General features: G+C 41.0%; 1 protein-coding gene across 2 annotated transcripts in view; it reads right to left on the bottom strand.

The window, feature by feature from the left end:
* Positions 1–14,740, bottom strand: part of LOC123980332 (type II inositol 3,4-bisphosphate 4-phosphatase-like) — a 24,112-nt gene extending 9,372 nt beyond the window's left edge. The window contains exons 1-12 of one of the 2 annotated variants that reach the window (XM_046064660.1): positions 14,593–14,740; positions 13,906–14,084; positions 13,350–13,408; positions 13,168–13,249; positions 11,798–12,010; positions 10,529–10,576; positions 10,216–10,322; positions 10,014–10,133; positions 3,493–3,572; positions 2,002–2,095; positions 1,732–1,801; positions 1,482–1,629 (exon numbers count right to left, since the gene is read on the bottom strand). In XM_046064660.1, coding sequence (XP_045920616.1) covers positions 1,482–1,629; positions 1,732–1,801; positions 2,002–2,095; positions 3,493–3,572; positions 10,014–10,133; positions 10,216–10,322; positions 10,529–10,576; positions 11,798–12,010; positions 13,168–13,249; positions 13,350–13,408; positions 13,906–14,005 — 1,121 coding nt within the window. In that variant the 5' untranslated portion in view covers positions 14,006–14,084; positions 14,593–14,740. The remainder of the gene's footprint in view (positions 1–1,481; positions 1,630–1,731; positions 1,802–2,001; positions 2,096–3,492; positions 3,573–10,013; positions 10,134–10,215; positions 10,323–10,528; positions 10,577–11,797; positions 12,011–13,167; positions 13,250–13,349; positions 13,409–13,905; positions 14,085–14,592) is intronic. The other variant, XM_046064661.1, reaches the window with a different exon arrangement.
* Between the last annotated feature and the right edge of the window lie 435 nt (positions 14,741–15,175).

Here is a 15,175-nt window from a genome sequence, read left to right as displayed (position 1 = left end):
TACTCAACACGGACAAGACCAAGGGGCTGGTATTAGTCTACCTGTACGACATTCAAGCTGGAGTGAAACACACTGCCCCCAGTCAAAAACACCTCTGACACTGTGCCTTGAAGTCTTGAATTAAACATTTACATCCCATTTGCTGAGAATAAAATGTTATTAGACCGATATATTTTGCTTTTGTCTCCAGTAGGCTATAAATAATGTTCTGTGATCATCGTGACAGCATTTAATCTTTAACTTTACAAACCATCTTATGGACTATTTAAGATAGAAATTCACATAAAGCATCAAATCAGTTTGCCTACAGCGAGGCAGCCACTACGCAGCGGTGAGCATGCCGACCACAAACTGTCACGACAATCAAACTTTTCGCCAAAACTTAGTCTGTAAAAATATTATTTTTACATTGTAGTATTTATCAGAGAAACACAGAGTGATTACGTTACAAGTCGCGACATGTGGATATTTTACAAGCACAGACAAGGTAAAGCAACCGTGAACACACCAGTCAGATGTCGTTACCAGATTGGTTTTGTTTTGATAGCCTACGTCATCAACACGCCTCCTCAACATGCAGCGCAGCTGCGAACGGGATCACAGGAGGAAAAGTCCAGAAGACAAGCTCTGTTTTTTTTTTTTTTGCCGACTTCATACAACGTAGCCTACTACTGATGGAGAAAGCCACTGGAACAGATATACAGGGAGGGAGAGACGGAAAGAAGCGGGTAACGCTGACGTGTTTGCAACAGAGGTAACTTACATTAGGACTGTGAGTGTGAAGAGAACTGAAGAAGGCAAATTCAACAAGCGAGCGACACTTAAATAAGGTGGAAAATAAGGTTTTAAGGTATAATTAAAACGGTTAACAAGCTACTACAAATAGTAAAAAGTATCCACAAACTCCGACCCACCCCCCAGCCCACTTGGCCCACAGCAGAAAATACCGATATATATTTTATATCGGTATTTATCCTAACAGTACCACACCATATGATATGAGTTTTTGGTTCATATCACCCAGCCTTACTTACAAGTATTAAGTAAGTGAGGTTGTACAACGGTAGGCCTGTCTGGAATATTTGGTTTGAAAGTATCCAGCCTCTCTGGCTGATAAAAGTTGTCCAATGTGTGCAGAATACACAGTTTATTCTGAAGCAAAGTAAACCTTCATACTGCAAAATTTAAAATCTTTAATGAAGACTTTCCATGTTGTTGATCCTCTTAGATCAAGGCTCATTAGAAAACAACCTATTATTACATTATTAAACATTCTTAAATACAGTATTTGACCTTCCTGCTTGGATTTCCTATTGATGCAGTTTGAGTTTCTGCTCTGCAACGATGGCTATCAACGCTAACATTAACTACACTGCTCATCCTTTGCCATGTCAGTGTATTCCAAACACACTGGACACAGCGAGTGTGCTAAAGATACATGATGTGAATACTGCCTTCACATAGGAGGAAAATACACACACCTGCTTGTGTGTTCGTTTATGAGCATGCTCAGTAGCTGTTTGGGTAAAGAGAAAGAAAGCGGCGTCTCTGACATCTGTTCCCTGACCAGCAGCCATCTTTGATCCTCCGTCTGAAACCTGTACACCTTACACACCTGAGCACACAGCACTGCACACACACACATACACGGGGTAAGGAAGGACAAGTTATATAAATGCATAGAAACATGTATTCATCACTCTGAACTGAAAAATACTGCGTGTGTCTCACCAGCTCTCATCATTGGACTGTTTTCTTTCTCGTGCACGGAGCTGTGAAGGCTGTCACACAGCGCAGGACACTGCAGCGAGAGGGAGACGGCTTAAAGTAGGTAAAGTGGAAGGAAATGCGTCTACGGGGTCGTGAGAAAGTAACCAACTGATACACGTCAACAGAAACCTCAGAGAAAAATGTCAAAGTGACACCTCTGTGGCAGACAGAGGAGAGTCGGGTGAAAGGAAGTACAGAGATGCAGCATTTCCTTCCTCTCTTCTCCTCTACCTTGTGTTCAGGAGGGGTTTTATCCTCACTCTCTCCCTCCATCTGCAGCCGGGACACCTTCACCTCCCCGACCTCGTTCACACCATCCATTGTCCTGATTAAAAGAGTGGACGGAAGAAGGAAAAAGACTTTTGATGTTTGGAAACACAAAAATGTGCGAGTACTAAGGAAGACGTTTAGCTTTAGAAGGACAACAAATTCTCTCCTGTCAATAAGTGTTAATTAATCTAACACTTCCTCTCTCTGTGCATCTCTCAGCTCATTTTTGGCAGGTTGGAATAAACTGAAGGTGCGTCATTATTTGAAACTTGCAGGCTAACATACTTTTACACAACGCAAGAGGAAGATAGGGAAGGGATAGGAAACTTTTCTAGGATAAATATATATAATATACAAGGATAACCCATTTCTTTTTAAAAACAACCCCTCTTTTCAGAAAAATATTTTTTTAGACAAATAACTAGTAACCAAGCTAACTAGCCTATCTAGCCAGAAAGAATAATTACAGAAACCTAACTAGGATAGCTAGTTGGCTTAACTAGGGAAGAGATAACCAGAGGTAACTATAACTACTACAAAAAGCTAGCACACTTCAAGATGCAGCTGGCTTAAAAAATACGAATATGAACACAAACCACTGAAAAGCATAACTAACAAGACAAACTAGGTAGCTTGTGCAACTTTGTGAAAGAAAAGCTAACTTCCAAGACGAAGCTAATTAGAAACAGGATAACAAGGTACAGTAATTAACAGAAAGAGGATAGCTAGCGTGGTAAATTAGCTTGAGACAAGATAACTAGATCAGCAAAGTAACAAGTTCTTTAAAAAAGGAGCCTAGAAAGACAAATCAGAGTCATACCAAAGAGATAATAAGATATCTGGCTGAGCTAGCTTGGTTATTTGTTGTTATCAAAAATAATTAGAAAGACAAACCATTTAAAGCGTTCAGCAGAAGCTCAAAGCTAACTAACCTCTCTAACTGATAAACATTTAGCAGCAGTACAAGACGCTGTAACTCTGCCAGCCTGTTCCAGTACGTATTATAAATCAGACACACCTGGACATGCCAGCAGAGACACACCTACTATTTACTCCATGTCTCTCGCTCTTTCTCTCCCTCTGTTTCAGCCTCGTCTTTTCACTCTCTTAAAATCTCTCTTGCTCTGGGTCGTGCACGCTCTGCCCCCGTCTCTGAAGACGGCGTGACACAAAAAAACAGGAAGACCATTTATTTTTCTTCTCTCTGTGGAGGTGTAGTAGCACATTCCCCACTCACTTCCTCATCTGGTTACAGGTATCCAAGCAACTGCCAATCAGGTAACAACTCCTACACGTCAGTGAAGTTCTTTTGAGGTTAAATGAATGAAATCCAGAGAATGGAGACAATGTGACACAACAATAGGAGCTGGAGGAGGTAAGGTGTGAATTTAAAAGGAACACATGGCTCATAACGGTATCGTACAACGATCTCTGGCAGTTGAGGCTGTTTACCTGAGGCTCAGGGAGACGTGAGGCTCCTTGGACTTGAGCAGGTCTCTGATGGAGAAGGAGGTGAAACCCAGAAAGCTCCTCTGAGAGAGAGACAGACAGAGAAGGAGAGATTTGTTTTATGTTTCATTAAGCTGACATTTCAATGATTCAAAAGTCTGTTCTGGCACCTTCTGTACATTTTACTGCTCTAATCCAGCAGTAATCCAGTTCATGGGCTGTTTTCCATTAGCTGCTGGAAACAATCGCTCTGTTCAGCAGCACAGAAGGTGAAGCGTTTTACATTTCTGTTGAATCATCACGTCTGAAACACGTTTCAACAAAGACTGAACATTACAACCCTCAGGATTTACTGCAGGACTGCATTAGTTTTGTCTAGGTGTACCTAATAAACTGGTTAAGCGTATATTGATAATCTGGCAGTATTGTATGAGATATCTGAAAAAGAAATAATGAGCCATTTACTTTAACACCTCTATAAATTCCATCATGAATAAACACAGCATGACATTTATACTCGTTACAGTGACACTAGCTGTACATTAATGTATCGCCTGCCTCCGTGTGTACAGAGACTCGTCCCAACTACTGTACGTTTTCATTCATATTCTAAAATTTATTCTGTTTACAGGAGTTTTCACCTAGCCTTAACTTCTTCCCTTTTGTGAAGATTGGTTTCTACTGGTTAAAGTTCCCCATCATAACTTTTATAGGTTTATAACTGCTCATAATAATTTGTGGGGCTGAGCCAAACCTTGTTCTCTAGCTTTACCTTTGTCAGTACAGAGTAGAAGAATAACACCTTTAAGCAAGGACGGTTAAAATCATGGGCAGCTGGACTTTGTTCGTTACTGCTCCTGGATGTTGTAACGACAGTCACTATGGTCATTAGAGCTAACCGAGGCTAAGTCTGAACAACCATTGTTGGCGTCTTCACCTGAGGCCAAAAGTGATCATTTGCTAGCATTGTAAATGGGGGATAAGTGGTGTTGCAGACCTCCTCTCCTGTTACGTGATGGTTTATCTCCTGTTAAGTGACGGCTTCTCAACTTGGGTGTAAATGGCTTCCTTGACACCTCTTTGAAACCATCTATTCTCTCTGTCTAAAAGGTGCACCTGGTGGTCTAAAGTAGTCTTACAGCCAGGTCCAGAAACGATCCATGCCTACAATCGTTGTTCTGACTTGGCCTCGGTTGTCTCCAACGACCGTAACGACTGTTGTTTTCCAGGAGCACTAAATAAAACCAAGAGGTATCGATCATCTTAACAAATGACTCCACTGAGGTTAAATACTTTCCCTACCAGTGAGTCAAAGCTGAAGAATTCTCTTAGATGACGCATGTCTTTGGTGTGAGAGACCCGGGTTCAACTCCCCACTGTGACACGTCCACCAATGGGTCCCTGAGCAAGACACTTAACCCCTAGTTGCTCCAGAGGCGTGCGACCTCTGACATAAATAGCAATTGTAAGTCGCTTTGGATAAGTGTCAGCTAAATTAACAAAGGTAATGTAATGGAAGAGCGACGAAACATCTTCTAGTATCTTCAACCAAGTCCAGTTGCCCTTGATGTTAACCTGGATAACTATGACCTGAGAACCTTCACAGACAACACCGTTAAGCAAACAGTCACATGTCACAGTACACCAATTCCCTAAAAAACATTTCCCCAACAGCCCTTAATTATACGCAGCATGTATCCGGGTTACATAAAGGGCCGTCACACATGGTTTAAGCTTCTTCCTAATGTACTGTGATATCACTTAATAAATGGCCCATTCTGTCCGACACACATAAAATCATCACCACCAAGGTCACGGCCACGCACCAAGAGCTCCCACAGCAATGCCATTAAAATCACTCTGTTGCTATGGATATAATCAGAAAGCTCAGAGGATTACTTTGACGAGTGAAAAGCACTCAAATCACACACACACACACACACACACACACGTACATCAAACTGAAGTCAAATGAAACTTGTTCTCTTTTCTTCTTATTTCACTGATCTTTCATTCTTGTCTCTGTTCTGTTCAATCACTGTCACATGATACTAACGGAGGTTTTCAGGCATCAGATGAGTATTTAAGATCATTTGATAAACTATGATCGTCTGTCTGTATCCAACCACTGATCTCCTGGAGAGTTTTTTCATACGCAAAAAGCCCCAAAATTCAGCTGGTTTCTGTTTCTCAAATGTGAATATTAGCTGGTTTGTGATAAGAAAATAAATATCTTTGGGCTTTGGAACACAAGTCATTTGAAGATGCCAACTTGGTCTCTGGAAAACTTTGAATGCACATTTGTCTTTATTTTCTGATATTTTACAAAGATTAATAGAGAAAATAATTGGCAAATTAATTGATAATATAAAAGAAAATAACCATCCTGAGCAGTGCCCAGGAGGTAAACTGGTACCTCTCCAGCTACCAGTCCACACTCCATATGACTGGTCCGTGTTGGACGTGTTGGCGACCCTCCTGTACCCACACCAAGTCCCCACAGACTGAGCTACTGCAACCCCAATCAAGGACAACAAGGAGACTATCGAGAAAATGGTCGCTGCACACCGGCGTTAACACCTGATGTTGTCAAATTGTCAGTCAGCTTTATTTATATAGCACATTTAAAAACAACTGGAGTTGACCCAAAGTGCTTTCCAAGAACACAATGCACACAAATGCAAGTATGAACAAACAAAAGAACAAAGAGTATATACCACTGTGTATCAAAATACACAATAAACACTAGTGCACACACTCACACTCACACCTAAGGACAATTTAGGGTCACTACATGTCTTTGGACAGTGGCAAGAAGCCGGAGCACGTTTAGCAGGGCAGATTCAGTACTATGAAGTGCTCTAAAACCAGTATGGAATTTGTCGCAGATGTTAAATGTGTTCAGGAGACCTGGAGGACAACTTTTTCTAAAAAAAAAAATGGTAGCTTGGAGATGGGCCTATAGTTGTTGGGATCACTAGAGTCTAGGCTGGGTTTCTTTAAAAGGGGTTGCATGATTGCATGTTTAAAACTGGAGCGGACAATGCCCTTGGTTAAGGAATTGTTAATTGTCGCCGAATAAGAGGGCGAATTGTGTCAAAAACTTCCTTGAATAGGCATGACGGAATAATGTCTACGGGACAGTAGGTTGGATTCATATGCATGATCACCTCCAGCAGCTGGGAAGATGGCACAGGTGGTAAAATGCTTGGTCTCTAGGGGGTCTGAGTCTGAGAGTAGTAATTTTGTCAATAAAAAAGTTCCTAAACTTCTCACAGTTTTCAGTAGAAGGAGCAGAGGTAGCAGCAGCGGCCAGAGTTAGGAAGGGTTTGATAGTTTTGAACAGTATATTAGGTCTATGGGCAATATTGTAAATTAGTCCAGCATAATATTGAACCTTAGCCGACTTAACAGCACTTTGGTAAAGGTTTAAGCAGTCGCTTAAGATTTCGTATGAGACCTAGAGTTTGTCTTTTTTCCATTTGCGTTCAGTATAAAAGCCAGACTTGGTGCAGTCAGCCGGGCGGGATGTGGGTGCTGAATGTCGGGACCCTTGGTTGAGGAGGCTCATAGCAGTTAAGCGCTTAGGGCCAAAGCGACTGTTGAAATCTCCAGAAAGCACTTATTTTTCTCCATGAGTTTGGATCTGAAACTGGCAACATTATCTGTCAACTTTGACACCGTAAGGTGGCAGGAAACACACTCTTCCATCGCTCATATAGATTGTAAGATATTACACTACTACAGGATCCTAGGATGGGAGAAAAGTTGTGTAGTAGAGCTGCTGGCGCGACACCAAATGATAAATATCCATTAAAAATGTATTAAGTCCATGTTGATGCTTAATATATATCTGTAGCAAGTTGGTTTGAACAGAGATGAAGTGAAAACAGTTAAAGCTGAAACTAAGCTTTCATTACTTTTCTTTTATCAAGTACTTTCTTTTTTCAATGAATAAATTAGTAAATTGTGTGACCAACAGTCCAAAAGGAAAAAGATATTGAATTTATGATATAAAACAAAAAACAAGTAAAAAATCCTCCTCACATTCAAGGAGCTGGAGACTTTTTTTGTTATTTACCAGAATAACATTTCGATACATTTTCTGCTCAGTTAACCGCTGATTAAACCAGTTTGTTACAAAAAAACTCATTTTCACAATTAATTTCTTGACTGTATTTTTCAATCCACCAATTAGTTTAGAAAATGTCACAGGACTCACGATGTTATCCTCAAATGTCTTGTATTCTCCGAACAAGTAACTTCTTCAGCATTTTGCTTGATGAAGGTTTAGTCAATTATCAAATGATTGTAATTAATTTCCTGCTGATCTATTGATCGACTAATTGTCTCACCACTAATGCGTTCTCCTGCCTGCACTCATGATCCTAAAAACCAGAACAACTAGCAGAGAGGAAGAAAGAAGGACACAAACAGGATATTGAGACGTTAACTCCACATACACGCAAAGCGTTACCACATTTCCTCGTTTGCAGCTGAATGTGTAGGCAACAACACACACACACACACACACACACAGCTAATCTGTCTCATTGAGTCCTTCAGCACAACAAAAGGCTTTTAAGATTACATGCTAATCCCATCAAACCAAGACACACACACACACACAGCACAGAGATATACAAACTACACTGACAGACTCATTTACTGTGTGTGTGTGTGTGTGTGTGTTTGTGTGTGCGCTCTTCCCTACCTGTCCAGCAGAGGAGCTGTTCTCTCCCGGTGGAGAGAAACATTTGGTGCACGCCGTCATCGCTCTCTGCATCCCCGCAGTTTTAAGATAAAAATGAAAAGCAACCTCTTTCTTCCTGTTTACTTCCTGCTCTGTGGTATTTCCTGTTTTCTTACATTAGCTGCAGACTTTAATAACCTGCTGATGTCAACTTCTTCCCCCCCATAAAAATAACAACTTAACTTAATAGTTCGAGGCTCACACTCTGCTGCACACCAAAGCTAACCCTAGCAAAATCAAAATAGGCTCTTTCTTCTTCTTATACAGCAGCCTTTAAGCAAAGATTTGCAATGCAAAGTGCTTTTTGTAAGATATTGTAGTGAGAAACAAAGCAAAAATGTCATAAAAAATAATAATAGAGGTAAAACAGAACCAAAGCTAGTAAGTTGGTATACTATCAAAGACATCTGTTAAGCTACTAAAGTGCTAAACAGCTTTTAAAATGTGTGCGTTCTTGCACACAGAAAAGTAAACAATCCTCCCAAAGTGCAGCTGTGCTTTGAAATTCAAGAACATCCACTTGAAGAAATCTTTCTGTCAACTCTTTTATTGTTTGAATCTATCTCTGTAAAGCTACTTCTACTGTTTCAGGTGCTATGGCCTCTCACCTTTGACCCGCTTTTTATGTTTGTCATGTAACACCGCAGCTAAATGAGATTAGGAAAAATTTGCTCCTTAAATGTGTCACCTAAATAAATACTTGAAAGAAGGACGATGAACAGGGCTGGGCATTGTTTTACATTCTTCAGTCCTACTAGAACTTGTTTTAAGAAATATATTTCCCCAAAGACATTACATCTAAACACAAGCTGCCGAAAAACAACTCTGACTATGTAACAGCCTAAAATGGTCAATATTTGGATTTAAATCTGGAACTATGTGATCGAAGGATAAAAACACAGATTAGATCAGACTCTCAGTTACATTTCAGTCCAAAGTGACGTTCATTCAAAGCCCCAACACACAGGTTGAGAGTGAAGTTTACAACAAGAAGTAATCTGATTACTCAGAGTAGCTACAGAATAACACAATACCTCCAACACTGAATGCAACACTTAACCTTTCCACCTGCACCTGAACGCACCACTGAAATTAAAGTTTACTATCTTTTGCACCAAAGAGTCAGAAGACCGACAGAGCAGCAGCTAAAAAACGATCTCTCTTGTTCTCTTCCTGCTACATGATGGATTTACAGACATAAAGAAAAAGAGAGATGAAGAAGAGCGAGAGCATCCACTAAAACAGGAAAAGGAGGCATCCGGATATAATAATCCAAAAAAACGATCTGAAAATCCTGTTTCTGTCCTCTCCTTCGTAAGAACACACTAAAACACACTGGCCGAGTATCTCCCTGCTCCCTCCATCACCTTTTTTTCCTCCTCCTCCTCCTCCTTTTTCGTCATGGCCGACAGGATTACAAACACACCAGCATCATGGGAAATATGCAGATTACTGAAGCGCCCAGCGGACCGGTCAGGGTTGAGTTTGTCAGAAACAGAGAATCAGAAAACAGCCGAAAACGGAAAAAATCTGTTTATCTAAAATCTCACTTTCCCGCTGTGACTGCCCTCGTTTTACTCTCACTCTCTCTCTCTCTCTCGTGTGTGTGTGAGTGACTGAGCGAGATTAACCGAATTCAGAGAGTGTGTGTGTGTGTGTGTGTGTGTGTGTGTGTGTGTGTGTGTGTGTGTGTTGCACATTTGCACATCCTTTGCACTAATCCTCTTATACACACAATTTTTCAGACACAACTACACACACATACACTCACAGTGGCATGTGCTGTCGGCTCCTCTGCATGGGAAACGGTGAGTTTGATCCTGCTGTGATGGTAGAGTGGGTAGTCACCACAGAAACACACTGATGTTAGAAACACACTGTCATCCAGTCCCTGAAACACACACACACACACACACTTTTAAATTTCAATACCTCCTGTTTGTGTGTGCGCATGTGTGTGTGTGGGTGTGTACCTCCACTATCTGGCAGCAGCAGTGCTTCCTGACTGTGTGAGTGCGAGTGTCGATCACACAAACTTGTAGCTGGACTCTGGCTGCCACGGAAACCACAACTCGACACTCTGAGAGAGAGAGAGAGAGAGAGAGAGAGAGAGAGAGAGAGAGAGAGAGAGAGAGAGAGAGAGAGAGAGAGAGAGAGAGAGAGAGGATGGTGATATTGTAACGTGTCTGTGTATAAAACTATGATATAAATATATGAAGAAACACACTATTTAACAGAATATAAAATGAAAGCAGTAATTCTGTGTTCTGTGTGTGTGTCACATACCTACAGTCAGGTGCAGCGGAGACACTTTAGCAGCAGCTTCCACTCCACCTTATGGCCAAGAAACAACATTACATCATGACACATTGAAGACACCACAGACTGAACCTTTAGTTTGCCTGTCGGGTGGTATTTGTCGCCTCCTCCTCATCAATCACATCAAACTAAACGACAAGTCTTTCAATGAAAGCACTAATGTTTTCAGTAAATATTTGAAGTTAGGATCTGCAGGTAAACACACAGAATGATGTTTTTGTAAAGTCTCTTATAGATGTGAATTGCCGCAGCGTCACATCGGTTTCACGGTGTGACAATCTGACGTCCCATCATCTGTCCTTACTGAGAAAAACTATGTTCTATCGGAGCCGTGAACGCAACTGCAGCAACGGCTGCAAGGTTGATTTAGGTGAGGTTGGCTTTTGCCAGCAGAGCGACAGTGCCAGGGATCTGAGTTATTGGAAGGGAAGTTCAGTTCTCCGGAAAGCAAGTTTACCTGTAATAGATGAGTCGGGCCAGATTAAAACCTTCGGTCCAAACGTTACAAATTTACAGACGCCACCATGGCAGGAACAAGACGTTATAAATGGACACGACATACAAACTGAATGAAACGCTTTATTCACACGTTTTGAACTGATCTACCTTGTTCAGCTGTGTTTCGGTGAGCTCTTGCTGAACACTTTTTGTTGGACTGAGAAAAGAAACATAAGCGTAAGTATCCACAGAGGACAGAGTACTTTGTTTATGTTTCGGTGGACCACGCTCGGTTTTATTTATAATGTTTCCTGGTGATACATTTGCTTGATAGAAACCAAAACGGATTTCTGTTTGTGTTTTTCTCAAACATAATGGATCATGTTTGTTTGAGGTTGTATGTGTGACACTGGGGCATTATGTACATCCTGTGCAACTTTTGTCAGGAAACCCACAACTGGCACCCAATGTATGTACAAGAAACGGTATACCACTGTATGACTATTGACGGTTATCATATCTGACCTGCAAAGATTTTTATTTATTTTATAAAGGGACACTTTAAAAAATAATATTTTCTGACATTGTAATAAAGAACTTTGTCAAACAAAAATTCACTTTTGTTTTAATTAATTTAAGTGTCATTGTAACTGACAATAATAATAACTGTGTAATACACTGAAACCTTGCTATCGTACCATGAAAATCTCAACATTCCTGCAATTACTACGTTACATTAATGCGTATGGGTACTTCAACAGTAATATGTTTCTAAATATTAAACACAGGCATGCTCACCTGTACCTCCAGCATCGCCGCCCCCGGTGAAGTGTGCACTGTGTTCTTGCGTGTGCAGAGTGGTGGCGGTGTGCGTGCTGATGAGCGTGCAGAGCTGTGCGATGCGTCGCCTCAGCGTCTCAGTGTTGGCGTCTCTCAGGAGGACGAGCCACGACACGCACTCTGCGGTGCTACTGGACTCTAGGAACACGGGAGGGTCGCCACTCTCAAAGCCTAAACACACACACATATATTTTTCACTGCTTTCACTTAGCGGCTGTGACAATAATCTAACATGGCTGTATAGAGAGCCAAGGTCCCTCCACTTCCCGTGGACCACAATGGGACGTCAAAGATCTTCCATGTGTAGATGATGTGATGAAAGGACCAGGAGTTGTTGGATTAAACACATCAGGTGAGATACATTTGTGCGTGGAACATAGCTACGTTACCTAGCTAGTAGCAACCAAGCAATGAATGTTAGCTTAGCATTACAGCGCTAACATGTTGGTGACATATATTGTGCGAGACGTAAGATGTAGATCATTCAGCGGTTTCACAGAAAACTAAATGTTACTTTACTGTTTTACGTAAAACTGAGACTCTCTTTACTCACAAAATAATGTTTTAAATTGCCAAACATCTAGCAACTACAAATACCAAACATATTTTCTTCCGAAATAAGGTCACATGGGGCTGAAGTTGAAGGTAGGGACCCCATCCACACTACTACGTTTTTGTTTTAAAACGGAGACCTTTTGCTACGTTTGCACCTCCCGTCCAGACTAAAACGGCGAAAATGAAGACCGAAAACAACTCCGGAGAGATTGTTAGCCCGGACAGTCAAAAACGGAGGACTTAAGAAACCATGACGCAGACACTTACGTTGGGCTCTCTGATTGGGTCTTATAAGTCATGCAAAGCAGAAACAGGATGCTTGATTTGGTATTTTTATTAAAATATTTTGTATAGAGCAAATAACACTTAACAGCCTACACTTTACTCTGCATGTCGCGTTTACTTTGCAACGATTCTCAGTCTGTTTGCGCCGCCACAGCCGCTTTCAAGTAATTTTAAGTAACAGTACCAGCTCCTTCATGGTCCATGCAAAAAAAAAAAAAAAAAAAAATGGTCTGATTCTTCCTCTGCATTACTTTATTCTTTTGCAAAATCTTCTGTAACTACAGAATAGACCATCTGCTTCATGTTTACACCGGCACGCACATGCCCTGTGTACGTGAACGGACCGTTTAGATCAACTCTGATACGCAGCTAAAACGCTGGTGTGGACGGAGATCGTATTTGTTTTAAAACTCTGTTTTTAAACTAAAACTGAGTAGTGTGGACGGGGCCTTAGGCTATCTATATGTAAAAAGATGAGTGTTACTTACTGACGGCCAGTCGTCTGTCATGGTCTGGAAGCTTCATGACCTCACATCTCTCCAACAGCAGCACCTCCTCTAGCTTACCGCCCTGCACACACACACACACACACACACACACACACACATATTTCTCTAACGTCCAGATTAAAGAACTAGAACACAGAACATGCTCTGTCTGTCTCTCTCACCTGTGTCTTCAGGACGAACAGTAGGTTTCCTCTCAGCCGACAAAACCTGTCAGTGAGCGCTGAGGCAGAGGAGGGTTGTTAGAGCGCAGAACACAAAGACAGACATCTAAGAGAACATCTATACTGCTGAGAGAGATGCAGCTTTATATTCTGTTAAAATGTGGAACCACACCCAGAAGCTGTTGTTCTGTTGGACACACAGACGTGTGCAGGAAGTAAAGTCAGACTGAGTCAGGGGGACGGAAATAGACGGAGACGACTGCCAAGGAGCAAGACAGCTGTCCTCAGACCACTGAGAGGGAGGGGTCAGAGAGAACACAGGAGAACACAAGATAATAGAACAGAACAGAACAAAAGAACAGAGGAAAATCGAAAAGAACAAGAATGAAAAAGAACATAAGAGAACACAAAAGAACACATAAAAACAAAACAAAAGAACAAAAGCGAGTACAAAGTAGAACGAAACAGAACGTAAGAGACCAGAGGAGAACAGAAAAGAGAACAAGAGAACTCAGAAGATCAAAAGAGAAGAGATGTTTAACAGAACCCGGCTGACCTCTCTCCTGCCGTCCGACTCGCAGCGTCCCTTCTTTCTGGAAGTTTCCAGATGTTTCTTCTCTGGACAGAAACAACAGCTGGCTGTGGTTCATCCTCATCGTCTTCCTCCTCCTCAGAACACATCAACTGTCTGCTCTCCCCTTCTCCATCTTCATCATCAGGGTCTGATCTTCATCGCTGTCAACACAAATACACAGAAAAGTATAACTTAAATATATCACAGTATTATGGACATGTGGAAAATGACACGTACTTCGATATTTGGTCACTATCATCTCATATATTCTGTTTATTCAAAAATTATTGAAATATTGAATAGTTTCAAAATAAAAAGCTGGTGATGGTTTCTAATGGCTGACAAATTTAAATACGAAGCTACAAAACAAACATATGAACATTAAATAAAGTGAAACAAGTTAATAAGATACAGTATCAAACAACTAGCTTAATTTAAACCTAAATAAAGGTAATTAAACACCGTAAAGGTAACGTTAAAGTCTTTATTAGCCTAACAGCTAGTTTTATCTTCCAACGTTAAGTCAACTTCCCAACCGGTAACGTTGGTTTGTTGACACAGGGAAAACCTTCAAATGAGTACCCTTAAACTTGATAGATCAGCTTTATATGACATAAAGTGTACAGAATCTAACATTTGAACCCGAATAAAAGTATATCTGCATCTTACCAGCACAAAAAGCAGGTTTCTGGGATCAAAAGCAACTTTTCCGACCGCTGTCAGGTTCGTTTTGACTGGAAATCCTGGAGGGAACAAGTATCGCGAGAGCTGCCTGTCCTCTCGGCTGCCGTGCTCACGTTGAACCACAAGGTGTCGCGAGAAAGGCGAAAAAACAAACCACCAATAACGTACTGTACCAAACAAAGAAAACCTTCAGATTAATTATTAGTTTGGGACACAAAGTGTTGCATATTCTGTGAAAGCATTTAGAGCATTTACATGTGTCTGTATGTTTGGGAACCCTGAAAAGGACCAGTAATCACCAGTATTTAATTACTTTAACATAAAAGTAGGAGTTATAATTGGGGAGGGAAAAGTGGAAATGATGAATAACTACTTGACTGTCTGTCTGTCTGTCTGTCTGTCTGTCTGTCTGTACATGTACAAAAGTATTAACATCAAAATGTACTTCAATTAGGCCTATTATATTATTGGATTGATGAATTGATGTGTTCATCACCTGGTAAAGGTGAAGCTGATGACTGCTTGCATAAACTGGAAATCCTCACGTAACATACCTCCAAATTGTACT

The sequence above is a fragment of the Micropterus dolomieu genome, linkage group LG12, assembly GCF_021292245.1.
Source record: "Micropterus dolomieu isolate WLL.071019.BEF.003 ecotype Adirondacks linkage group LG12, ASM2129224v1, whole genome shotgun sequence".
Classification (NCBI taxonomy): Eukaryota; Metazoa; Chordata; class Actinopteri; order Centrarchiformes; family Centrarchidae; genus Micropterus; species Micropterus dolomieu.
This window is presented reverse-complemented; position numbering and strand designations above follow the sequence as displayed.